The sequence below is a fragment of the Acipenser ruthenus genome, chromosome 19, assembly GCF_902713425.1.
Source record: "Acipenser ruthenus chromosome 19, fAciRut3.2 maternal haplotype, whole genome shotgun sequence".
Classification (NCBI taxonomy): domain Eukaryota; kingdom Metazoa; phylum Chordata; class Actinopteri; order Acipenseriformes; family Acipenseridae; genus Acipenser; species Acipenser ruthenus.
In genome coordinates this window covers 28159418-28185818 of record NC_081207.1, presented here as the reverse complement: position 1 = coordinate 28185818, position 26401 = coordinate 28159418, and the positions used below count along the sequence as shown (strand labels likewise).

The window sequence follows — 26401 nt, the reverse complement described above, 5'->3', positions numbered from 1 at the left end:
TTTTTAATCGTCATCGGCATGGTACATGTCAAAGCTTTACCAGGTTGAAATGAATGCTTCATATATCTGCATTATTAAACAAAATTGTTCAAATGTAACCAAATATTTGTGCTGACATGTTTTATTTATTTATTTTTTATAGATACTCCACTTGTTTTATTTATTTATTTTTTATAGATACTCCACTAAGTGCCCAATAGCTAAAATTACAGAATAAGCTTGTCGTGAAGCGGACTTGCAGTGCTGGAATAGTATCTTTTTGAATTTTGGGTTTACTTTCTTGTCCACGAACAATGGGCCACGTCATTTTTTAGACCCTGTAGGGGGTTGTTTATACGTACGGTACTGCACTATTCAAATGATCAAAAGTTTAGTAGTATAAAAAAGTTTGCTTTTATCTCGGTGTTGAGAAAAAACAGTGCATACATTGCAGATGTAAAATGCACTAAATGTCAGGCTAATACAAGTGCTGAGCCACAACTCAATCAGTGCCTCAGAATTGTATTCAGGTATACTATGCTATTGGAAGTGCTACCCTTTAGTTTGAAACTTATCTACTTGGACATCACAGATCCCATGGCACTCTTTCAAACAAAAACAGTGTGTGTTAAAATGTGTTGTTAATATATGTACAGTATACAGTGTTGTACATGTGTCCATGTCTTTGTTTCCTTTTGAAAGGTCTAGGGCTGAAGGATTTCTCTTCTCACACATTGCTGACGAAGGTCTTTTAAAAGCATGTGCCGGGGACTTAAGTTTCACTTTATTTCTGACCAGCTGTATTCAATACTGTGCCTGACTGAATGGGGCGGAGTGTAGGCTCTACAAGGAGATTGACTTACGGAATTTGTTGTATTTGTCAAAGACTAGCACCAAAAAGTTGAATTATAATTATACTAAGGTACCATATGAAACAGCATTTGTCATTTAGACAAATATGGTGGCTAGAAAGCCTGATGCTCTGTGCCCAGTGGCAGTACATATCTTGAAAGGAAACTCATAGTTCATTGGGACATTGGGAGAGCTCTAGGACTCAATGTGCTTAGTCCTCTGGACAGATTCCAAGCAGAAGGGAAAGCATTTAAGAGTTCTGGACACCCTTCACTATTCCTGTCCTTAAGAAACCCAGACTTGCTGCCACAAGTAACGAGGCATTCCTTGCCTGCTTTATTATTGTGATCAGGTTTGTCTTCCTCCTGGGTATAAACAGCTTTAATGCTACTGGTGCCTGTGAAATCTGTCTGACATATAAAGAGCAGGGTTTCCTGGGAGAGGATGCATTCCAGTCTCCCGGCTGATATCTCTAATGAAGGGCATGCATTCTGCATGACAGAGACTTGCTCTACTAATATAGCTACCACCTTTGGTCTATTTTTAAATAATGTTCCAGATGGCTGATTTGCTCTGAAGGTAGTAAACACAACACGGATGGACCCAGACAGCCACATTATCCTGGCTCTTGTTTGGCAATTTGCCTACCTACAGCAGACCACTGCTGTACTTTGCTCTGCCAGCATAATACAGAAATGAATCTCAGATGCATTCCCATTTTAAGTGGCTAGCGGCTGCTTATTATTCCTCTTGTTATTTCTAACTAATGTTCAAACATAAAACACTTTGTCCCAGCACTGCTTAGGGCACAGTGAATAATACCTTCTAGCAAACAATGGTCTCCATTCGGAGGCTTGTGATCTGCCAGATTTGAACTCTGCCCTCTAAATGTGAAAGGCAAAACGATTACCACACGGTACCACTTTGACAAGCTGAGCCATCCTTGTGTACTGTGGTTTATATGGACACCAGTGGGTGTCCATATAGTCAGAACTGTGTTGTCCATCACCATCGGAAATGTTACTGCAATAACTTGACTTATTTTTGCAAAACAATGAGCTATATTGAAAACTAGTATGTTACATTTTTTGTTGAACTAATTCATTTTTTGCAGAGGTCGTCCAGGCTGTAAGAATTCCTTCTCTGATTGGCTCTAGTGTGACCTCTGACACTACCTAGATGCAAGCGGAATAATCATTGGCTCATACTTCAAGAAAGGAGGGCTTTGGGCCAGTAGTGTAGACCCACAGCGTGTTAAGAGTTTAATGGAAAAACATACATAAGCTTAGAGCATGACTTGTTTGGATGAAATCACACTAAAAGTCCATTGGATTTAAGTAGACTAAATAGCTGTGTGGACTTTAATTTATGTGTGTGTAATAACCCTTGGTTTTCACTTTTATTAAGCATTATCTACAGATACTTAAACAAAAGTCTTGGTTTATATTTCTCTTATAGGGAGGAGCTAAATTCTGAATACCAGTGGGTTAAATACAGTATTTTATGTGATGCAATTTCTTATACCATGTAAATTTAATTTATTGTCTCATTTAAAAAATAAATAAATGTATACATTTTTTGAAGTCAAATGTATCCAGTGGAAACTGAAGCAATATATTTTCCATAAACATAAGTGTCTGTAAAAATAAATAAATAAATAAATAAATAAATAAATAAATAAATTATAATAAATTCATAGTTAAAAATGACATTTTGTATTCTATAATTTTAAAGCCCTTACAAATAAAAAAAAAAAAACATGCTGCAGAAACACACACACATACCATACTACTATTTCACTTAGACTTCCTTTTGCAGAAATACTCTATTACAATACAATTAGTTTTTATATATCACCTTTCACAACAGAGTCAGTGCTGTACGATCAAGAATAAGCTTAATCAACGTTTTTATCAATCGGAAGCAAGTCAGCCTGGCGGGTATTCTGAGGGAGTGAGTTCCAGAGTCTGGGTGCATAATTAGAAAATGCTGTTCCACCCATAGAGACAAGAGAGCAGACCTGAGTTGAAGGAACGCAGAGAGCGACCTGGAGTGTAGGCGTCACCAGCTCACGAATGTAATCTGGACCAAATTCCCCACAAGCCTTATATGTCAGAAGTAGGACCTTACAATCAATTCTCTGCTTTATAGACAACCAATGTAAGGAAGCCAAGTCAGTGCTAATGTGCTGTCTTAGTTTGGTACGAGTTAGAAAGCGCACAGCAGAGTTTTGGAGTAGCTGAAGTCATGACAAGGAAGGCCTATAAAGAGAGAATTGCAATAATCAATCCTGGAAGAGACAAAAGCATGTCTCAGGATCTCTGCATCCTTTTGAAACAGCATGGGCCAGATCCTAGCAGAGGAGTGCAGGCAGCGATCTTGAAAGGCAGTGGACCAAGCAACTGGATAAGATCTTAGACATTGGTGGCTCCGTGACTGGCAAGCACTCACGAAGCAGTTTAGTAGGCCAGGGATCGAGCATACAGGTGGTTGGCTTCATAGCAAGAATTTGTTTGTCAACTGAGAGGAGAAACAGGCTGACAGTAATCAAGTTTAACAATGTCAGGTCTTGGGGTGCTGGTGGCAGCTGGAATATCTGCTGAGAACAGGGCTTTGATAGAAGTCACCTTATCACTGAAATGAGAAACACTTCCCATCTCTGGACTGAGGAGGGCAAGACAGAACCAGAATTACCTGCAGTATATTATTAATTGTTTTAAACAGGAGAGCTGGATTTCCTTTGTTTTAGATGATCAGGTTAGAGAAGTAGGTGGTTTGTCTCAAGTCCTGTATTGTAGTTTATTTTTTCAGTACTGCTATTTTTTAAAGTTACATCAATTTGTTGACCACATAACTGAGTTGCTAGATGATACAGTAAGACTGCTCAATTGATGGCCCCTGATCATGCTTCTTTAATGGGAGATTTTTTAAAGGATTACTTACTTGAGTCTTTTCCCTGGAGTTTAAACTTGTTCATAACATTGCCTGGAGGTGCTAGCCAGGCGCTTTAGAATCTATATTGTGCTGTAAATTAAAGTTTTTTTTGTTTTTTTGTTTGTTTTTTTTTAATATGCAGCAGTCACGTTAAAAGAAAAATCTAAACAAAAAAGTAACATACTTTTTATTTAGTGAAGTTAGTTGAAATGCACAGAATATTTTTAACAACATTTTGTAAAAAATGTGTGTAATATTTACAAGCTGCTGTGGTGCTTCCTCATTCAATCGAAAGTACACTACATCATACAACACAATTCATTACTCTGCTGCAATTACATAAAGAAAGGCGTACTGTTCCTTTGTAATAACTTACACCATTGTATCGTCTGATTCCAGTACCAATAACAACAACGTGTTGAAATTTGAAGATGTGCTGTGAAAAATGTATACAAATCAACATAACCTTTCAAGTTTGCTTGTAATACGTATGGTATTTTAACATATACCAAGCCCCCTGAGCTAAAACAAAAAGAAAGAAGTTATACTGCATGCAACACTGGATAATATGTATATATGGTACATTAAAAAACAATGTTGCACAATGCTAAAGCATGCAAATACCATAACTGTAAAATGTAAGCATGATTAGTTGATTACATTATAGTTGCTTTTACTTCAATCATGTTTACTTTAAAACTCAATATTAATATTAAATTCACACAAATAGCTGCCCCCATTGCTGTAACATTAGCTGAACAGTGAACACACACATGTTTAATAATGCACTACTAATAAAGTCTAGAAATCACCATTACAGTATGGAGAACATACTGGTGCATCTCTGTGTAACTTATGGAAACATGGACGATTTACTGGACCGGGTCCTCTATACATCCCCAGAATCTGATACTGTCAGTACCTTGAGGTAAATGATACCTTAGCCAACTGGATAAGTGATTCTAGTGAGACATACATAGAGTCATACATATACAGTATCTCACCACCGGGATTTGCATCCACAGCTAGGGATACTAATTCCTGATGACAGTCTTACAGCTATTACCACAAGAAGTAGCCACTACACAAAATATTAGAAACACTGCAAGTAACAGCACAACACTCTCAAAACAATAAAACAGGTGTCATTATGAGTTATACAGGGTATAAAACTATAATCGCTTATTCTCAAAAAAGTGCCATTCTTACTTATTTGATAACATTAGCATGGTTTTCTTTTGGTTAATGAGAAATTAATCAGGCATTTTTGTTTTATGTAAAAAAAAATCTGGCACGCTCTGAGAATATGGGGTTTTTAAACTAACTAGTCTGCAATTCGCATTTGGATTCTTGCTTAGTAATTATAGACACGCTGGCAGGGCTGCTTGAAATTGCCACAGTGCTTTTCTTTTGGAGAATAGTGTTTCTTGGATCGGTTCTGTCTGTGGAGGCGATTCCTGCTCAGCTTTCTGCGGTTGACGAGGAGCTCAGCCCTCTGCATGTAGTGCAAATGACTGATGCGTTCAAGAACAGTCACCCTTCGTGGGGCATACCGTTCCATCTGAGCAGGCCTGCAGAGGCAAGAAAAAGTGGGACATTTAACTTAAATAAAGTAGCATTTTCTACACAGTCTAAAGGCTGCTACACGCCAGACGTGATGCGATGCGATTTTTCATTGGCCGACAAGATACATTCACAGCGACCATGCACACCACAAGCAACACAGAGGCGATGTGACAAAAATTGCTATTGACAAAACTATGATCAAGACTGGGACATATTCATCAACACGATGTAGTAATCTCGGACAGTATTTCAACATATGGCAATAAATCATACATTCCAGGCTTATCCAGTTCCTTCGAAATGGACACCCATATATTACCTTTCAAATCTGCATCTTTATAATTGTGATGATCTTTGTCATAAAACTCTGGGTATTTTTCCACGGGAAGTATTTTTTTTTTCTCTCCATCCTATTGGATACCTCTTGACCCTGCTGGATAACATGCTTTGAAGCTGTTCTCTGATCAGTCAATTCCTAAGTGTCACATGACAAATAGCCCAATGGATCAGGCCATATCGGGATGCACTGCCCAATACTTGGAGGATTGCATACATTCCTAGTTTCATTTTGGTGACCACATTCTTTGGTAATGAAATTGAATTGTGAAATACCACATACAAAAAAGTACAAAAGACTGAGATAATGACTCACCAGGGAACATCTGCATCCTCCTCCTCCTCCTCCTCCTCCTCGTCGCTGCTCTGCCCTCTCATGTTGTACACAGACATGCTGGGGTGCTCAATCAGCAGGTTCTCCAGGGGGCCCATCTCCAGCTGCAGCACTGGGCAGCTCTCTGCACACGACAGTCAAAGCAGTGCAGCTCAGCAAACTGTGCTCACCTGCGCAATCACACATGAAGAATGCACCCCCCTCACAGTATTTTAAAAGAAGTAAGTTGACATTTAGCGATCTTCCAAGACGATCTTTAGCCAAACTTGATATATTAAATGCACATATCTTTAATTTAGAGTTCCAGGACAGTATTGTTACTTTGACACATTAGTGTAATATAATATCCCTGTTTACTTCACACTTGCACCCAGAAATATTCCAAGATGCATCAAAAACAAGAACAGTTTTTTACATGAATACGCCAGTAGCAAAATACCAAGGTCTTCATAAAAGAGTATATTTTTGGTTCAACGCTTAGTAAAATACTACACTGTTCAGTATTTTACATGTTTGCTTACACATTACACATGAATAATGCCTTATGTGATAACTGCCTTGCAGGGGGCATGTTTCTTTAGTTGAGTACATGACTAGCTTTATCTTTGTATGTGACACAAGTCCTATCACTAAAAGAAAAGAACACAGAGGAGGGTTTACACTGTCCCTCTCCATGATACTCACTAGCCTTGCTTTTTAAACAGGGAGTTTCAATAAATGTCAACATAAGATTTGCCAGATCTTCATCCAGTGGCTAAGACTACTACAGTAGGTCAATGCTCTTCACTAAAGAGGTGTTACTAAACACATTCCCAGAATTTCTAGTTTTCCTTAATGTATTTGTGTTACAATCCCTAAGGCTGGTTTAAGCTGATTTATTAAATTCAACTTACTGTAGGAAGTTCGAATGAACAGTTCAGATATATTTGATGGTAAAACCTACAAAGACTGATAGATGTATGGCTTTGAAATGTTCATAGCAATGCATTACATTATGTGTCTCACCTTCTCTTCAGTAGTTCTAAAATGACTTCACACGTTAGGCCATTGTGAAATAGGTTTTGCTAAACCTAAATTGGACAAACTTTTGTGTACGAACAATCTTCAGCGTATTAAAACACAAATCTGCTCTCTCCCCATCAGTTCTGGGAATACTCACCCTGCACATTCACGATGACCCACTCCCCCTCTTCAGTTTCTAAGAGCTCTTCGTGATCGACACATTCATTTGCTTCCTCCATTTTGTCTCCAAGCAGGAGGCTTGTAATTTTTCCAATCATTTTAACAAAAGCTTTCTTCTCGGGTGTTTTTCAATCCACAGTACCTTTGAAGAAAATTAAAATACAAACACTAATAATGTATTGGCTAACCATGCTCCCTCTTGCCTACAGACTAATACACTGTATATCCTCAAATTGAAGGCCCATCCTGAAAATGAAAACCCATCTCCAGATTGATGTTGGCACGAAATGCTTCATCACAAACTGTTACACACTTGTATTTTTTTTTAAAAAAAGCATAAAATGAGTTATACTGTATTATTTGATTTTTTTTTGGCGCCCCCATGTGGCCATTTTGTTTCATTAGGCTAAAGACTGACTGACCTTACTAGCTGGTCTTCTTTATGTGTGTTGTGCTTTTAAAACAAGCAAAGCCAGGTTCTTGCAGTAGTTGTCTGGCTTGCAATGCATCCTAATTACTTTAAAAGTGGGAGTCAATTGTTTTTAAAAAGCTTCTAGTCTTTTTATTTCACGTCTTACTGCATTTTTTCTACCAAACAAGCCTGTCTGCTATAGCATGCGGGTAACCCGAACCCTCCGAAGAAGCCCTGCTCTTTTCGTTTATCCTTGAACCGTGTTAATACCAGACTGTAAAGATAGCTGCATCATGTTCAGCAGTTTTGGCAGTATCCGACTTGCAAGAGACACAGTGTAATTTGCAGATCTTACATGCCGCTATTTTTAATGCGGCCAAGATATTTATAAACTCTAGAATCATGACTTATATATAGGCTGACGTACTGTAAATTCACTTCTCTGTTTTTAAAAACGCAGTGCTTCACAATCAGGTTTAGCTTGATACTAAAAACGAGTTCTTTGGTGCCTGTTTGCCACAATTCAAAGAATACAAACCACGCTCCAGTTAGTTTACATTACCCCAAACCCTCAATTTTTTTTTTACTTTTATATCACATCTTTACATCACTTGCAAAGTGATAAAACATCGCTATCAAAGTTAAACATGTGTTTCCTTGATCGATTGTCCCTGTACTCTGCTGTACAGAAGTTTTGACATCCTGTACGTGCGTGGTGATTACAGTAGAACGTTCTATACCGACTTAAGTTGAATATGCTATGACTCAATAAGAATAACAGCGGAAGTAAATTAATACATACTGTTTGGAAGTTATTTTCAATAAAGCTATAAATGTTCGCATGTTAGCTTGTCTGTTACATAAACAACTGCAACAAAACAGTATCTAATTTCACAACTGAGACTGGAAAAAACGTCTCAGCTGTTTGAGAACAAACTCATTTGCGACCATACACTGCTCTTTGAAAATGTATGATGCTTGCATATTACTGTTTCTTACTCTGTTCAGTAAAGAATATAAATAAACAAATAAATAAATAACAAAGTATGCTCGATTTACAAACTACATAGCGGTATTTATTTGTGTAAGGCGCAGGAAAAAAAAATGACATACAGAGATATACAGAAACAGCCATAATGCTACTTCTTTTACTGGTCTAGCAATGTATTTGTTTTAAGAGTTTATTCACAGAATTGCCACAACATGTTATCGATAGAAACTTGTTACTTTAGAATGTTAATAAGTGACACTGTAATATATATATATATATATATATATATATATATATATATATATATATATATATATATATCACATAATAATATAAAAACGTATTTGAAGACAAAACAGAAAACATCTGGGTTATATCGTGTTAAATCTAACATGAAAACGCCTTGAGCTGTACTGTACAATTTTTTTTACATATTCCTAAACACAAATCCATGCAAAACAGTCGCTGCACATTTTGAGTTATTAATGAATATTGAAAAAGGGTTACCTCTAAAGACGGAAGTCGATTTTTGTACAAGAAACCGAAATAGTTGTACTCTGATCAACAGAATTCAGCTTTGTTTATGTATTGAACACTGTTTACAGCCCCCTGGTTTCGTAATCAAGATTTTTAAAACACGTCACTGTAACTCCTCCCGAAGGGGCGGGCATTTCTCATTTTTACAGTGCGGTGGTGGGCGAACCAAGATTGGAGCACAGCTGCACTCAGCAGTGGTGATAGAAAACGGGGTAGGGTTGGTGAATTTTGAGTTTCCTCCTTCTTTGTAGACATTTTTTTTTTTCAGTCATTTTATACCAAATCATTTATTGTGTTTGAAAGGGTTCCCCAAAGCACAGTTTCAAAAGATCAAGTGCAAAGATAATTAGTCACCTTGTTTATTATCACGACGACTCCGTGATCTTATATAAAGCAATGCACAGACATTTCCAGATGCATATACATTAAAAACACTAGTCACTTTATATTATTATTCTAGCCCACTTTCAAAGTATTACGTGCTAGTGGTACATATGTTGGAAGTTGATGTTTATCACGTCTATACACTATTCAATGAAGCTCACAACTTATCGGAAACACAAAACTAAGCAGTTTTTGCCTTTGTCCAGGTTTTTGGGTCGGTCGACAGACGCTAAACAGAATATTGCAGCTATCGCGTTCCACCTGGAATCTTCTAATTTGGTAAGCAGCGTTTTGTGTTAGTTTAATACAATTTACATGCCTGTATTAACGCATGCACTTAACGTAAATACAACACAAATCTCGAACATATTCATTTAAGAATACTTCCAGTTTTACAGGAAATTGACGTGTAAGTAAAACAAAATCCCGTGAATCAACGCGATGATGGCTGAAAGGTTAAAGCAGCATTGTGAAACAAAAAGTGAAACAGTGTAACTGTGCACGGATTTGAACTGAAAGAAAAGAGTGGATTTTGACTAAAAAAAGAATCGTAATTTACTGTAAACAAGATAAGGCACGGTATGTTATTGTTTGTCGTTTGTGAGGTATGTGTGTACAGGGTAAAATACGGGTAACAGCGCGCAGAACCAGCTGGTTCACAAACTGTCAAAAGTTAGGGTTACCACATGGCTCCAGATTAACCGGACGCTTTGAGACAGAGCGGAATTTCAAAATTCCCCTTAAATTGAAAGTAATTCACGTATAAATGAGCTCCACCTTTGCTGAGATTAATCCTGCTGTGGTGGAATTGCTTGGGCGCAGCAAACAATTCACACTGATCAGCTGCTTCTGATCAGATCTTAATGAACGAATAGCTAATTTATCGATAGAGCAACGAGATGATGATGCGATTGTATTTGCAGAATAATATGGGCGTTTGAATTTTAACAAACAGAAAAAAATAGCGACTGGCTGCAATTCATTCTTAGTATAATACAATTATTTGACGCGCATGCGGGTATTTAAGCACCATTATTAATTGTAGGTAAGGATGGTTCATTTACACCTTCATTTATTTCAATTTAGGGGCAAGTTTGAAATCCCGTTCTGTCTCACAGCGTCCGGTTAATCTGGAGCCACATGGTAACCCTATCAAAAGTCAAACGCTATACCACATCTGATTTAAAAATAAATAAACAGCCTGTGGTTTTACATAGTACCTATGTACACATAACAAACTATAACAGGCAAATAAGTATGCCAACTAACAAAACGCAAATGTTGTTGAATGTGTTATTGTTCATTCGGGAGCAACGCTGGATAGATTGTTAGCAAGTCAGACTAGCTAAAAGGATGCGGATGTCTTATTGTACATTTCTTTGTATTCCGTTCTATTATGTAATAAATAATAATAATAGCACATCTGAAGTATAAGGTCACCGCACCATAAAAAAAATAAACTGTATAACGAAATTTTTATACACTGGCTACTAACTGTATGTACACGACAGAGATATGTTTTCCTTTTTTTTGCAGTATACATGGTGAATGTAGTAGTTTGACCCAAGATTTTATTTATTTATTTATTTATTTTAGGAGTCTGGCTTTTTGTTTTTATAAAGTTTTTGCTTTTTTTCCGGAAGCATTTTACCTTAAATAAATCAGGTGCCTCGTGGATCACGTGACTGTGGGTAATTCTTCCATTGTCATATCAGAATTACTGGTAAATTCGGTTAGAAAAGTCATTGTAATCAACAAAGCAAAGTCAAGCATGACCCACACTATAGTGTATTGTATTTAATCTTTGCTTCTTTGACCTTTAACCTGTACCAATGTACCATTGGATTTCTTTGGTAACTTTATGTACTAAAATTATTATTGCCACAATAACCAAATAATAATTTATTACAATAAATACAGAAGTAACATCAATAATATTTCCTTGTTTAATTTCAGGCAGGTAGATTCTGGGCTTATTATTTTGTTGGGATCTGTTCCTCGCACAAAAACATCAGCATCAGTAAAGCTTTTGTAAAGGTAAATAAAATGTATTTTTCACTTGTCTACTGGACAACAGCTGGGACCAAGCAGCAAAGAACACAGGGTTTAGAAATTTACATGTGTACAGCACAGCCTTTTTCAGAGATTCTTATAAATGGGTTGGTTTCAAATTGTTGTCTTGGATGTTTAAATGCAGTGTACATTTTGCAGTGCAGTGTGGTTAGCGCTTCTTGTTGCTTGGCAGTAAGTATTGCACAGGTACTTGTAACCTAGACTTTGTCCTGTTGTCATTTTAGGTGTGGCCTGTGTTGTGTTAGAAGACTGAATAGCAGCATCTTGTCAACGTATCTTTCAGCAATCAGGTTCACATTGCTGTTACCTTTGCTTTTGTTTCAAAATAGACTCCCTAATTTAAATAAGGCAATTCAAGGCTGAGGAATTCTTTGCTTTTCTGGTCATTAATTAGTGTTTTTAAGCAGGGAGTGTCACTAGCCAGGATGCCTGTGCGAGTGGATGACGTCATGCGCTTATGCTGCGACCTGTCTCAGCAGCAACAAATGAAGGCCGCAGTGAAGCATTCTGGGAAGGGGGCTTTTGTGGCAGGAGCAACAGCTTTCATGGGGGGCCTTGTGGGAGGCCCACCAGGGGTTGCTGTCGGTAAGTGAATTGACTGAAAGAAAACCAAGCTTTTATTTGAAAAATTAGTCACATTGATTAAGTACATTTACACTTAATTTAACATTCTTCTTTTCAAAATGTATGATTTATTTCAGAAGTTACTGGAAGTACAACAATGTCCCCTGCCATTTATTATTTTTATTAGGAAAAAACAACAAGCTGTCCTATCAGTTTTAACAGTGGGTAACCCATGATATATTACATGTGGCCTTTCATCTGGTGTGTGACAGTGATATCTCATTTTCGTGCTTCAGGTGGTGCAGTGGGTGGCTTGCTGGGTTGCTGGATGACCAGTGGGCAGTTTAGGCCTCTTCCCCAGATTATCTTGGAGATGCCGCCCCAGCAGCAGCAGCAACTGTATGACAGCGTCATGACCATCATTGGGAATTTGAACTGGACTGACGCTGCTCAGCTCTCAGCGCTGGTCATGGGGAATGCAGTCCTGCAGCAGAAAGTGGCAGCTGCTCTCGTGACTTACATCACACAGGAGCTCAGAGCTGAAGTCCAGTACGGGGACTAGCCCTTATTATTATTATTTTACTTTAACCATGTGTTGTATGATCAGAGTCCAAAGCACATAATTGTACAAATTAGTCAAAATCCTATAAAAATGTTTTTAGTTGGCATGTTCAGCAGGATCAGTGGTATACTGACATGAGAATTGAGGCTAATCCTAATGTAAAAACTTGAGGGTTTTACTGTTCAAAAGTAAGCCACCTCAGTGTGTCCTTGGATGGATGCAATTGAACATAGGGTTAGTTTGTAAAAAAAAATAAAATAAAAATAAAAGATCAATACTTATTTTGGAAGCTCAATATTATAGCAGATATTAAACATTGCAGGACACATCTACAAAGCTTTTGCTCCAGTGAAAAGTGTATTCCACTCTTTTGAAAGGAAGGTTAAAAATGCTTCCGAAATAGAACATAACAACTTATGTCTAGTTCTTTAACAATAGCATATTTTTTATTTCACTTAAACTAAAAGGTACTGGTATAAAAAAATGTAGATGTAAGATCCAAGTTTATCCTGATAAATATAAGATGCTAATAACCTGGATATTTGATAACTGTTATTCAAACAACAAACTAATATCTATTGAGTGGCAAAAATAGACTGAATGCCGTTTTGAAGTGTTGAATGTTTACTTAAGCATAGGGTAAGCTCAGAACCTTGTATTTTATTTAAGAAAGAAAAAGCTTTTTTTGACCACTACCTCATTAAATGGGTTTTAGGTGTATTTGATTATTGCTGACCTGGTGTGTGTGTCACTATTGTTTTCCTGGTCTTAATGGTGGTTGAATAATGGCCTTAAAAAAAAATAAGTTTAGGTAAACTATGTATCTGTGCCTTTGGTTCAGTATCACTATGACTTGAAATGCTGGTAATATTCTTGACAATGTAAAGAATTTTAATTCAAATGTTAATATGAAATGAGTTCCAGTATGTAGTAACTTGATTGTAATGGATACTGATGTAATGAGGTTAGTGGTGCACATTATCATAACTGTGCTTCTGTTCAATTTAGTAGGTTTTATTTTATTTCTTGTGCTCATATTTTTTTATTCTCAAAAATAATCATCCACTTTTTTAACATTAATATAGGAATTGTAATTATGATTAGACATTATTAATAAGCAGGGTTGCTGCTGCCGTAGAAAATCATTCACGGCCAAGCAATGTACAACGTTGTGAGCAGAATTTATTTTTAATCCTTAAAATCAATTGACATGACATTCAATATATGTACTTAATTGCATGACAGCAATATAATGTTTAATCAAGGAACTACTTGGGGTGTGGCGTGTATACTGGACACAAAGACAAAGAGATATTGAGATTTTGATTAGGTTATTTTTTAAAGCTGTGAATTGTTGACATTAGCTGACAAAATAAATGTTTTGAAATTAATTCAACATCTGTGGTATGTTTTCATGGTGATTTAGTTTGAAGTACACTGTACTCTGGTATGTACAGTGAAGTTCCTAGTGTCTAATCAATATACGCATTGTTGTAAGAGTACCCTGCCAGAACCTTCATCCTGATAGTTAGATTTGCAAAATAGTGCTTCAGCACTGGCAGACACTGAGGAAGATAACACTTAGCTTGATCTTGCAACCAATAGGGAGGCTATTTTTTTTTTTTTTTTTTTTTTTTTTTAAGCCAATCTCAGATATTAGCTGATTTAACCCTTCCCTCAGTCGGGCATTTAAATGCATACAATTAATGTTTTTAATTTAGTGTGCCCAATAATTTTACCCTCCCCTCACCGCAGCAATTCCCCACACAGCTCAGGAGAACTGAAGGTTCAGTGGGTGTTCTCTGATCCCGTGACCGAGCCAGCTTCCTGTTTTACACCCAGGAAATCGAGAACAAAGCCTGTGAAGGGTTTTGTTTAAAGACATGCTGTATTCAGACACAACCACAAGATGGCACACTTCTATTATAATTTATAATGGTTTCATTATAGCATTCTGTGGACTTCAAGTATGTTTAACCACGTATTTATATTGTGACTCTATGGGAACAGTTCATTATCAACCAATAGTCCTGCACCCAGTGCTGGGGTTTTCAAAACGATAATCAATAAAACACCAGTAGAACCTCAAAGTTAAGAAGTACAGTTCATAATTCATAGGACTTAGAGTCTGTAGGTTTACTATGATGAGATGCCATGCAGCTGTACGGGGTGAACAGTGTACAGATTGCTCAGACTCCAGGATCCTGATCATTTAAATATGTTCTTACATACAGGCCTGGGTTTAGGACTAATGTAAAAAAATATATAAATATATCCTTCCATAGATACTTTTGACTCCAGTCCCCTCATACTGACTGACACAGATTGCACAGTAGGGTTTGGAGAGAGACTTTCCATCTGGAAGGACCAGAGTAAGCAACTGATAGTGTCACAATGACTTGTGTCATGGCTAATTCATTCTAAGAAGTCTGAGCAAAGGAAACAGCCCCAACCTCACTCGGCTGGTCACACGCAATATACCACATACAGGAAGATGCTGCAGCAGTGGTCTGTCAACGTGTGGGTCATGCAGATAGTTACTGCTTGATAATGCACTTACAGGAAATCATAAGCTGAGAAGAAGCTGGTCTGGTCTGAAGAGCTCAGGGGGCTTTAACAGACAAACATTAAACTGCAGCCTCCTTCCCTGAATTAATAGGCTTTTACTCTGGTGGGGGACAGGGAGGAATCTCTTATTGAAAAGACAGAACATAAGCAAACCAGCATATTATTGTATAAGTTTTCATTCCTACTGTACATCAGTGATAGTTCTTACTATTTTTCTTTTCTTTTTGCAAAAAATGGGGGGTCTGGATTATAATTATTCCCCATTGGTGATCCGTATCCCTGTCCTGGGGAAATAGCAATGGGACGTACACATGTTACAAACCTCCTGTTATTTAGAGTCTTGTACGGTATATATCTAGAGAAATGCTTGTCTAATTTCACAGAAATTGCTAAAGACTTAATCTCAGGATATATGGAGTCTTTTTTATCTGACTTTCTGTAGGTCAAGCTTTGCATATATATGGAGACCCAAATGTGATAATAAAAAAAAAAATATTTAGAGATGCGATTATTCATTTATGATTAAACTTTGTCTGGACATTCTTTAGCACAAGCTATTGAGAATATCTGAATCAGTGTATGAAGTCCGCAGTCTTCATAAAACATAACTTTTCCTTGTGAATAGTGTGTGGATATTGTTCATGGTGATCAGCCTTTTCATGTTACTCTCATAGGCTTGGTCACAGTTAACAAGATCATTTGGCGAACAGACAAGTGGTTAGCCTTGTGGCCAAGGTGATGGTTTATCTGAAGCGGTCAGTGTGTCATGCTTTTAATCAAGCTTTTGTGTGTTTAGTGACTGAGGCAACACACCATTAGTAATTAGCATTTTGCAGTCATTTAATACTGATTGTAGTATTTAATATAAGACCCTAGGTGCCCTATTCAAACGACTTAGGAGTTATTGAAAGTTAGTTTTATTATTATTACTACGTCTTATTAATATTTATATATTGTTCAAAATAATAAACCATTATGCTGTTATTGACTTCTTTAAATGACCCATGGGTTAAAGCTTTGGGTACAGGCCCTGTATCTCTGCTGTATTTGATAAGGTACAACATGTGCTGGCTACCTTAAAAAAATGCCACCTTCAGGCCACATTTTGTAAGCAGTGATGTATGGATGCAAGAGTGAACATATTTCATGGTTCAATGTTTTGTGATGCTATAACTAAATTAACTTTATACAAATCAAGAGAGACAGAGACTGGGGTGTTCAGGTCAGGATTGGTGTGTGTCTGCAGGCCCTTTGCCTGGCTGTAGTAAGCACTGAAATCACAAGCACATCCCAAGTAAATTAAAATTGAAAATGGAAATGCCAAATTGATTTAGAATATTGTGTTTTATTTGTGACCTTTAGAAGTGCCATTAATGCATGGTTAGTTACATCAAATTGAAATACTGCTCAACCATAATTTAACAATACATTGGAGTCATAAACACATTCCCTTAATACACACCAATACCATATATAAAGGAAACACAATTTCACAGCAATGTCTGAGCAGCCGGTAACACTGACTTCTCCTCTGTAGAAAACCAGGCATTTAATAGTGTTATTTTAAATCACTAAATAAGTATATTCACAGTCAAAGCATTGGCAGAATTCTCAAATATGGCAACATTTTTGTGCATTAGATTGCACGTGTAGTAACCTTTTTTTAACATAAGTACATATTGAATCTTTACAATTAATATGAAGATTAAATCAAAGAAACACGACATTTCACATTCCTGTTAGTTGCAGTGTACGTAATGTTGGTGTCATTTAAAGGTAATTGTCTTTGTATAACTAGGTTCTGCACAATCCAATCTCTTCAAGTCAATTACTGGCATTACAGAAAACAGTTTGGCCACTGTTATTTAAGATATGCAAAGCAAGTGTTTTTTGGATGGTAGATAATATGTGGTTTTGCCCATTGGATGGGCATCATGTCATCTTCCTCCCTCTCATCACTGTCCTCATCACTTGATGCTTCATACACGGGCATTTCCAAGTCAAACCCGTCTGAACTCCTCTTCCCAGCCTCCTCCTTGGCCTTCTCACACAGTAGAGTGTTGAAACACAGAGTGCACACTCTGACAGGTTTTGCAGAGATGGCTGGGATGACAATCCTGCACTTGGAGCATGAGTTACACACCACAAAGCCACACTGCCGGCAGTGGTGCCTCCGTTGTGCTACAGTGAACTTGTCCGCACAGCGCATGCAGATATGTGAGGCTCGGTCAGGAATCCAGGTAGCTGCGAAACTAGTGGTGGGCTCCTTCCTCGAACTGATCAACTGCTGCTCCCTGCACTCCATAATGCGGCAGATCCACGCCTGCTTTTCCTTCTCGGAAGCAGCGGACATGTAGAAAGATTTCTTGGGCGTTCTGATGAGCCACTGGTTTTTCATTTCCAGGCTGTCAGCCAGGTCTTCAACGATGATATCTTCCAGCGGGATGATGTGCTGGTTTTTGTACCAGAGCCTGTGGACCACGATACTGCCATACACCATAATGTCATTGAAGAGGAAGAACATCTTGGGCTGTGGGCTACGGCGACACAGCTTCATGAGCCTCCCCTCTCCCACCAGCACGCGCCCAGGCTTTGAAAGACTTTTACCCGACGGCGCAAAGGCTCTCTCCACGGCGGCAATGCGCAGGGCGTTATCCTCTGTGAATGCTATGCGGCCTGCCATGGTTACACTTTCTTCAGTTCCTAAAATGTAAAAAGAGATTGAGGTTAATTATTACTGTACATATGTTTTCCAGTAAAAGCAACCAGTCAAAATTTGGAAAGAATAGAAATATAACAACACAAAGTCCAAATCACACAAACTCCTCAAAATTGCCCCCAATGCAAAATTGGTATTAACTTTTGAGTGAATTTATTTATTTACTTTTTTTTAATAAAAACTGGCCTGTTTTCTGTATAAGTACGCAAGGTATATTTATTCCTTTAAATTCACTGAAATGTTGGATCTGGTCTTCCAACTTGTCAGTTTCCTCGTGATATTTGAGTCACTCTTGCCAAAAACTTGTTAAAATGTTTTTCAAAACAGAAGAAAATCTTTGATTGGCATCTTTGCTGAATTACTTTTATTCAAGTTGCTAATCCTGCAATAAACCACTAAAAGAGATCACTATTATATTTGTGGTAGATGTTACTTATATGCAAATGTATAGAGAGAAAAAAAACAAGTTCTTACCTTCTTTGCAAAATATTTGAATTGTTATTATTGAATTTTTATTCAGTCTCAAGATGTTATTTTAGTGCTAGGTCTGCAGCGTTCATTTCAAGTTGCAATGCTGCTGAAACTTCACACGGCAAGGATTTATGTAGTCGTCTATTTCCTGGTTTGCGGGCTTCCAGTAAATGTCAATCTTCTGTAACCACAGAACACTGCAAACCTTCCTATCAGACAGAAATTCTCTTATCACGGAGAGTGCAGCTTCAACACCCAGAAACAAATTATGTAACTGTAACATAGACTGCTCTGCTGCTATACGGAATCCTGCGTGATTTAATCGAATCTAATCAATGTTTATTCTAATTAGAAACTGGTAAACATTACCTTTATGGGAATTTTAAATCTGCAATTCTTTAAATTACATATTGCAGGTTAAATTACTGATTTATTTACCTTTTCAATGTCATTTATTTTTAAAGCTAGACTTTTTATCCAACTGTTTCACGGTCATCTAGTGTATAATGGTGGACTTTAATGAAGTTTTAATGGTGGATGAAACTGTTGAGGCTGTGCAATATGCATTCAAGGCTCTTGTTTTTTGTCCTTTACAGCCTAGTCATACCTAAAACCAGACATACGTGCATATACTCAGATCAACTGCTCTACAACCCACACTGACTGTAAACAAAACTTAGTTCTGTATCATAGCTGACTTTTTTTAACCCACAGCTCATCAATACTTGACAATGTTTTTGTTTTTTTTACCAATGTGCTTAAAAAATCTACTTTGCTTTTACCATGGTTTATTAACTTTATTAAGGGTTTGTCATGATATAAAGAAAATGAGCTAATAAAAGCAATGAACAGCATTACAAAATGAGACCTCTGCACAGATCACATAATGAAATAGAGATGCAGTAACAACTTTAAAAAAATAAATGAGTTGGTTATTTGGATGGAGAGTTAGTTCTTTATAAAAGAAAAATGTAATTATTTTAAAACATTAATTTGTGAGCAGTTTCTATTTACAATAAATGATTGTCAGGGAAATTATTATGATGATGAAATATGAGCAATACCCTATTTCACATTTCTCCCAGTCATGCTTATTTGGGGGAAGTGTTTCATATGCAATTAACAGCAAGAATGACAAAACAGGAAGACTTTTTTTTTTTTTGTTACAACATTGTACAGCAGTTTATTAACATCAGCAGAGTTAATGAGATTTTGGTTTATAATAAATATGTAGAGGATTCCGCACCTTATCCGGTTTTATTGGTGTTATATACTATGCACAATGCAGTTTACAGTCTTTTAATTTACAAAACGTTTGACTAACCTGGGAAAGAACCACTAGACCAGCCTCAGGTGCCACTAGCTGTTGTTTGAAACAGGTTCAACATGAATTTCCTGTGCATTGAGAGTTTTCAGAAACAACTGGTTTGTTATCTCCTTTGAAGAATATTTGTATTTTATACTGGCAGAACTATGAGGAAAAGAAAAATGACCTTGTGTAAGCTAGTTTATTTATTTTTTGTTCAATTTCCTTGTTTACTGCTTTGCTTTTTTTTTTTAAAAATCTGGCTTGATATCTTTTCCCCCCATGACCGACTCTGGTAATCATACATCCTGCATACTATTCAACAGCGCTGGAGACTTTCTAAAAGTGGTCTGGGGGTGAGGGTGTATCTGGGGAAAAAGGGGAGGGAGAGAGTCGTCCTTTACTTCAAACAAGCATGTCACAAAGGAAAAGTATGCAGAGTATAACCATAACTAAACATTGTGTGCCATACAAGAGTCATTTCCCCTCTAGTATTCTGGTTTTCAAAACTTTAACCGTTTCAGGTACAAGGGACATAAGTGTTCCATAAATACAAGCGTTCTTATTTTTGCAATGAGGTGTACAAAACAGTTTAAATTCACTGAAATGTTGGATCTGGTCTTCCAACTTGTCAGTTTCCGTGTGATATTTGAGACACTCTTGCTAAAAACCTGTAGTTAAAATTGTTTTTCAAAGAATGTTGCCGGTTTCACCAGTTGAGTTCTGTAATTGTGCAAGATTATAGTCATGAGCGTAAGCAGCAACAAGAAAGCTCGGGAGATTCCAAAACCACTTTAGGAAAGTATTTATGTACAAAAAGGAGGGGAGGGAATTTTGCAATCTGTATTCGGAGAATATATACTTTAAAAAATTCAAGGCATTTCACAATAGTTGTCAAAGGAAAGGTCTTGAACAAAGCTTTTATATGATATCTTAAATGTTTTTGATATTTAAAAATGTAAATCACCAACCATCAGATCACTGGTAAGAATTCTGGTCCACTTTGCATGGATTGACACTATTGTGTAAGAGTAGCACTGGCTGGATGGCACGCCTCTCTTGTTGTTCTAAATAATTTATTGGTGCATCCTACGTTAACTAACATAACCCATAGTTTTGTCCTAACGTACAGAGGGAGATGTGTGCAGATTGTCTAACAAATTGGCCATATATGAGAAAAGAGAGCAGCATTTTTTTTTCTTTCATATGTAAACCACCTTTCCAAACATGCCTCAATAAAAACTTCTAAAAAATACATTGCTGTAGACAATGTAATGGAAACAACAACACCATATTTTTTGTGTTCATGTGTGATAACCAGGCTTATCTATATTAAAAAAAATAAAATAATACATAGCTTATGTTTGAGTTTTCATATGAATCTGCATAATATTAAAATCTTATCTCGCTCTAATTTTTCTCCTAAGGCATAACTTCAGAAAATTATATAAAAAAAAATAATAATAATGTTGGCAAAATAATGTTAACTTTGGTGTTCTGGCTGCATTCGTAAACCAATTAGCACGATCCTGGCTTGACTGTATTATATCTGCACTGCTGACAAATATCGTTAACTCTGCAGGCTGTGCAACCTTGCTAATAAAACATCACATCTCAATGTATTCAGTGTACACAAATACCAAGCCGCTTAGTACTGCTCTAAACATTTCATTCCCAATGTCCTGCTTTATGTGGATCTTAAATTGATTTCCTTGTTTTTTTTTTTTGTTTTTTTTTTAAAGGGTTATATCTAATATTGTTGCATTGTAAATCATTAAGCCTGAACATTGTATGCGAAAGCTAAAGCATTTGTCTCCTTAGTTTAATATAATTGTACTCGTCTAAAGGTTGGTTTATACTTCTCTCGCAGACAAAAGCCATACGTCAGCTGCAGACACTTCTACGGGTGCGCCAGAAGGACTGAAGCACCCCCGATTTCGCAGACTTTTTGACGCAGCAAAGTGGTCATAGCTGTCGGTCATACTTTCAGTCAGTCTGCGTTACTGCCGGTGTCGACTTGTGACTAGGGTTGCCAACAGGCTCCACAATCCCGCGACACTGAGACGGGATTTTAAAATTGCCCGTCTCATGAATGAAGTGAATGTGTAAATGGCTTATATATATTTTTATGAGCAGCTAAAAAACTGATCAGCAGTTCTGATCAGAGCAACGTTACTGATTTGATGGGGAAAGTAATTGCATACAGAAAATAAATAGCAATGTTAACATATTAGTGACTCAAATATATTAAAAGAATAACAATACAAATAAAAATGCATTGTATTCATCATTATTGTTATTACACAAGTGGTTGCTGCGCATGGTAGCCTATGTAAGCACCAATATTCATTTTAACAAATGTTCATTTACGATTTAATTTCATTCAGTTTAGAGGTAAGTTTAAAATCCTGTTCTGTTGTTCATGCGTATTGGGTTCCTCAAAAACTTGCTCTGGTCACGCTTCACTGGCTTGCAACCATGCGACAAATGTTGGATTATTCCAACATCATCCAACCCTGTGCGTTTTGCGGTCGCAGACACACAAGAAAAGGCCGTAAGACTTTTCATAAAAGATGGAGCTCGCGGCAGTGCAGATGATGTCATTCTGACCGTCAGAGAGCACTGACTGAGACCAAAAACTGGGTCGCAATCGGAAGTATAAACCAGCCTTAAGCCACTGTGCTCGTTCATGAATGCAGAACATCTTTTGAGAGAAAAGTGTATTCAAGGGCCACCTAGCGGATTTAGACAACATTGCACTTTGACAGCAAGAAAGGTCGCTTCATTGATATTATTTTTTGGTGTAAATCATACTTTTATTTTAAAAGTAGCTCACTTTGTCAATCGGCATCAGCAACTTTGACAAATCCTTTTTTTTTTTCCTTTCACTTGCATGTCACTCAAAAAAAAAAGTTTGCACTGGATTAGTGACTGATGAAAGAACTTCATCTAACCATTATACTTGTGCTTTTGTTGTTGTTGCCACCACCTAGGATAGTGACACAATATTTTACAACGCACACCATTTCATTCCAGTTTTCTTCATGCCTTTAGTTACAGGGTTAACTTAAATGGTGCGTACACTGCAAACGCTTGATTACCACTTATAAAAGAGAGAGTACTAATTACTGGATGTAATCTGATTAGCATTTAATAGTGGAAATTAAAAGTACAAAGTGAAATGAACGGCTTGGAAAAAGATGCCAATCAATATCTTTTTTCAGGTAGCCAAGTTCCTTTTATACCACATCTGGCAGATGCAAATCTCTTTCCATTACTCTCTGCGGGGGAACTGGTGACATATGTGGAAAGTCTGCTTCAGTTTCACTGGCACCTGATTAAAGGTCTATGGTTCCTTTAACTTTAAATTTCTTAGCTGAACGCTCGCTTGATCTTAGCTGGAACTTGCTGCCATAGATATGGGAAACAAATCCATCAATTTCCACACTGAACACGCTGTTGCACTTTGGAATGACTGTTGAGAAAAAGAGAGAATTAGATTTTTTTTTTGTGGCAATCGCATAATGCATGATCATTAAAAAATAAGCATCCTTTTTTTCTTTACATTATGTACCTTTTAATTTGTCATCTTTAGTAATAATTTTGAACATATGCTTCAGTTCTTGCAGAATGATGCCTGTAGTGCCCACATAGGAAGGACATTTGGACTTTACCACTGTGGAAATAAGACAAATATTAAATACAAGGTGTCTACACAGTTCAGTTTTTACGGCTTGGGTAAATAAATGCAGTATTATTATTATTATTTATTTATTAGCAGATGCCCTTATCCAGGGCGACTTACAATTGTTACAAGATATCACATTATTTTTTACACATTATTTTTTCATACAATTACCCATTTATACAGTTGAGTTTTTACTGGAGCAGTGTACCCCACCGGGGATTGAACCCACGACCCTCCGGTCAAGAGTCCAGAGCCCTAACCACTACTCCACACTGCTGCCCCTGTGAAATACAAAATGTAGTAACACTAAAATTTTCACTAGAAGTACATTTTACCTGTTACAACAGCACCATGGAAATCTGCCTTTAGTAACTTTGTTTGGATCATCATGGGCTGACTGAAGAAAAGAAAATAATGACAATGATACAGAATGTCTGTTCAAAAGGACAAACACACAGATATTACAGGACAAACTATAACATTTCTTGAAATTCAAACAATTCCAGACATATCACTAGAATATATACTGCCTGTATTAGAGGATAAATAACATACCAATTAGTTAATTCACAGTTATAAGAAACAACCACTCTGATTTCTAGTTTCACATATGTACATATGGCTTACACTTGTGGTCCTAGTCCATTACAGAGGTCACGTATGTACTGCTTCCATAACTCATGCAAGGGTAAGAACAGCTCGTATCTGTAATGGAAAAAATGTTTAAAAAAAAATTAAATAGTGAACCGCTCAATCTAAATGCAAACTTTCTAACCTTTAGTCAGTTGCTTTACACTTCTTACTTACTTCAAAATCTTCAGTTTTTACAACCCACTCTCTGGACTGGGATCATAAACAGTTGTGTGAGCCAGTGTCAGACAGAAATGTTTTAATTCAATTTCTGGTGGTTCCAGTCTAGCACTTTCTAGATCCACCTTTGCAATCATTACTGAAATATAACTGACATGAAAACTAATGTGGACTTCTAGTAACACAAAACAGTGGACTCTTCTCACTTGCATATGCTTCTTTGGATGAGAGTGTGGCACATCAGTGTATATTATATAAGAACATAAGAATCCAGAAAACGGATCATATGGATCATCAATACTAGTCTGGATCCTAGTAGCTAACTGATCCCAAAACGTTGTCAACGGGATCATTTATGTTGGATTAAAAATGACCCTATTTATCAGCTAACTGTTACAGAAAGAAAAATGCATGTATTGATTTTGGGTCACATCTTACTAGGTTCTGGTGATCAAACGTTCACACAATATAAAGACGCAAAAAGGCAGCAGATTGGGCACTGACTTCTGTTGTTGTGGTTTAAGATCAAATATTTTCATTTGTCTTCTCTCTTTGGCACTCAGGCTCTTGGTTTTCCTCTTCTTGTTTTTCTTTTTCTTCTTGAAAGCATGCTCCAGAATCACAGCCTTCCGGCTCAAATGCTTCTGGATGTCCTTGTCTTCTAGCCGTGGCATCGTGTGCTTCAGAAAGGAATTCACAAAGGCCTCTGCCTGCTTGGGCCCATGAGGCTGCAGAGATAGACACCCAGAACATTAAAAGACAAAACAAAAACAAACAAACAAAAAAAAAATACATATTTTGTTTTGCACGTCACGGTTGTCATAAAGCATGTTATTTTTTATATATATATATATATATATATATATATATATATATAGATTTTTTTTAAATGCCACCCCCCCCCCCCCCCAAAAAAAAAGGAGTCTACTGGTAAATAATGAAAGCATTTGTGGATGGTTACTAATAGTTTTGAAATGTCATGTTACATATACTGGTCGAGACAAGCATTTTTATTTATTTATTTATTTTGGGATTATGAGATTATATATATATATATATATATATATATATATATATATATATACACACACACACACACAATTTAGTAAACTCCTTCACTTAAGCTATATGCCACAGAGGATTACAACAAACTCCATTAATGACTGGTTAAAAGTCCAGTATTTATATTGTCTTAACAGTAAACGGTGTAATACACTTTCCATTAAAGGGTGCATTATGTTATGGAAGGGCAAGTGCTGTATTCAGATAAGCGTCGTTATCGAGTGACCTCAGCGCAATCATTTTAGGTAGCACCACATATCAAAAACAACAGAGAGCGGCAAAACACAAACAGTTCCAATAATGTCAAAGGCATTACCTGAATATCCAGCATCTTGACATGATTAGGCGGTATATTTAAGCACACATCACCTACGGATAATTAGACAGAGATATTAATTAACAGTCACAACGATGAAATTAAAAACGAGTCACACATGTGCACTTTCTACAGAGGGGTGATAAAAATAAAAATACATTCAAATGCATACAACTTTCACTTGTAATACTGCCCTAGTAAATGCACGTTGTTTAATATGATTTAAACGTTCTGGTATTCACATTCTATATCAAAAGCAAAGCTGTAAACACAGTTTATACTAAATTAAGCATGCGGTTTAAACACTATCTTTAAAAAAAAACACAGATAATTTTATATATTGTACACAAACAACATAGCAAACTTACGCTGCATTGTGTTTCGACTTTCTTTTCAGGTTTTAAAAAATAAATGAATTGCCTTCTCTCGAAGCTAACGTGTTTGTAATATACTTCCCCAGTGCGTAATAACGCACAGACATGAGCAGTGGAGCACAGCTATTTTTGACTAGAGATCAAGACAGAAAGAGCAGAAAATCGATTGGGGCTATACAACTGGCTGCTGGAAAGAAACTTTGTTTTTGAAAGTGTACCCCTTCTGTCGGGAGGTTTCTGCTCAAGTACCCTTTACAGTTTTCGCTCACTGAATGGTACCGCAGTTCCAATAAAAGGCAGAATAATTTGGTTAATACATTTCTTTAATATATAATTGTACACAACTGTGGGACTGACACATTGCTGAGACAGAAAACCAAA

The 26401-nt window shown here is 36.8% G+C and overlaps 4 protein-coding genes across 18 annotated transcripts; 1 reads left to right on the top strand and 3 right to left on the bottom strand.

The window, feature by feature from the left end:
• Nucleotides 1-3929: 3929 nt before the first annotated feature.
• Nucleotides 3930-9230, bottom strand: LOC117424750 (tumor protein p53-inducible nuclear protein 2-like). Its single transcript, XM_034041430.3, has 4 exons — nucleotides 9094-9230; nucleotides 7161-7325; nucleotides 5984-6125; nucleotides 3930-5336 (listed from the first exon to the last, which is right to left on the bottom strand). Exons 2-4 carry the CDS (start codon nucleotides 7279-7281, stop codon nucleotides 5120-5122), a joined length of 480 nt encoding a protein of 159 aa, XP_033897321.1. The 5' UTR covers nucleotides 7282-7325; nucleotides 9094-9230; the 3' UTR covers nucleotides 3930-5119.
• On the top strand, nucleotides 9225-14097 carry LOC117424751 (protein C19orf12 homolog). Of its 15 annotated transcripts, XM_034041435.3 has the most exons (6): nucleotides 9225-9335; nucleotides 9714-9786; nucleotides 11464-11544; nucleotides 11805-11870; nucleotides 11988-12165; nucleotides 12441-14097. In XM_034041435.3, exons 5-6 carry the CDS (start codon nucleotides 12006-12008, stop codon nucleotides 12704-12706), a joined length of 426 nt encoding a protein of 141 aa, XP_033897326.1. In that variant the 5' UTR covers nucleotides 9225-9335; nucleotides 9714-9786; nucleotides 11464-11544; nucleotides 11805-11870; nucleotides 11988-12005; the 3' UTR covers nucleotides 12707-14097. The 15 variants fall into 15 exon arrangements, with proteins under 15 accessions (XP_033897326.1, XP_033897323.1, XP_058848717.1 ...); XM_034041432.3 differs by lacking the exon at nucleotides 11805-11870; XM_058992734.1 differs by lacking the exon at nucleotides 11805-11870 and having other exon boundaries at nucleotides 11975-12165.
• A 2502-nt stretch (nucleotides 14098-16599) lies between these two features.
• Nucleotides 16600-22490, bottom strand: LOC117424139 (pleckstrin homology domain-containing family F member 1-like). Its single transcript, XM_034040250.3, has 3 exons — nucleotides 19789-22490; nucleotides 18468-18673; nucleotides 16600-17977 (listed from the first exon to the last, which is right to left on the bottom strand). Exon 3 carries the CDS (start codon nucleotides 17955-17957, stop codon nucleotides 17136-17138), a length of 822 nt encoding a protein of 273 aa, XP_033896141.3. The 5' UTR covers nucleotides 17958-17977; nucleotides 18468-18673; nucleotides 19789-22490; the 3' UTR covers nucleotides 16600-17135.
• Nucleotides 22491-22899: 409 nt separating this feature from the next.
• Nucleotides 22900-26160, bottom strand: pop4 (POP4 homolog, ribonuclease P/MRP subunit). Its single transcript, XM_034040251.2, has 7 exons — nucleotides 26015-26160; nucleotides 25647-25699; nucleotides 24773-24996; nucleotides 24086-24163; nucleotides 23794-23855; nucleotides 23345-23446; nucleotides 22900-23245 (listed from the first exon to the last, which is right to left on the bottom strand). Exons 1-7 carry the CDS (start codon nucleotides 26019-26021, stop codon nucleotides 23109-23111), a joined length of 663 nt encoding a protein of 220 aa, XP_033896142.1. The 5' UTR covers nucleotides 26022-26160; the 3' UTR covers nucleotides 22900-23108.
• Between the last annotated feature and the right edge of the window lie 241 nt (nucleotides 26161-26401).

Coding starts and splice junctions, on each gene's coding strand:
- LOC117424750 (XM_034041430.3), bottom strand. CDS start 7,281: ATGATTGGAAAAATTACAAGCCTCCTGCTTGGAGACAAAATGGAGGAA. Junction 6,126..7,160: donor GGTCATCGTGAATGTGCAGG/GTGAGTATTCCC, acceptor TGTCGTGTGCAG/AGAGCTGCCCAGTGCTGCAG. Junction 5,337..5,983: donor GAGGATGCAGATGTTCCCTG/GTGAGTCATTAT, acceptor TTGCCTCTGCAG/GCCTGCTCAGATGGAACGGT.
- pop4 (XM_034040251.2), bottom strand. Junction 24,164..24,772: donor CTTAAACCACAACAACAGAA/GTCAGTGCCCAA, acceptor TTTCCATTACAG/ATACGAGCTGTTCTTACCCT. Junction 23,246..23,344: donor TAAAGATGACAAATTAAAAG/GTACATAATGTA, acceptor TTTTCTCAACAG/TCATTCCAAAGTGCAACAGC.
- LOC117424751 (XM_034041436.3), top strand. CDS start 9,631: ATGTTTATCACGTCTATACACTATTCAATGAAGCTCACAACTTATCGG. Junction 9,787..11,463: donor ACCTGGAATCTTCTAATTTG/GTAAGCAGCGTT, acceptor GTTTAATTTCAG/GCAGGTAGATTCTGGGCTTA. Junction 11,545..11,984: donor TCAGTAAAGCTTTTGTAAAG/GTAAATAAAATG, acceptor AGTGTTTTTAAG/CAGGGAGTGTCACTAGCCAG.
- LOC117424139 (XM_034040250.3), bottom strand. CDS start 17,957: ATGGCAGGCCGCATAGCATTCACAGAGGATAACGCCCTGCGCATTGCC.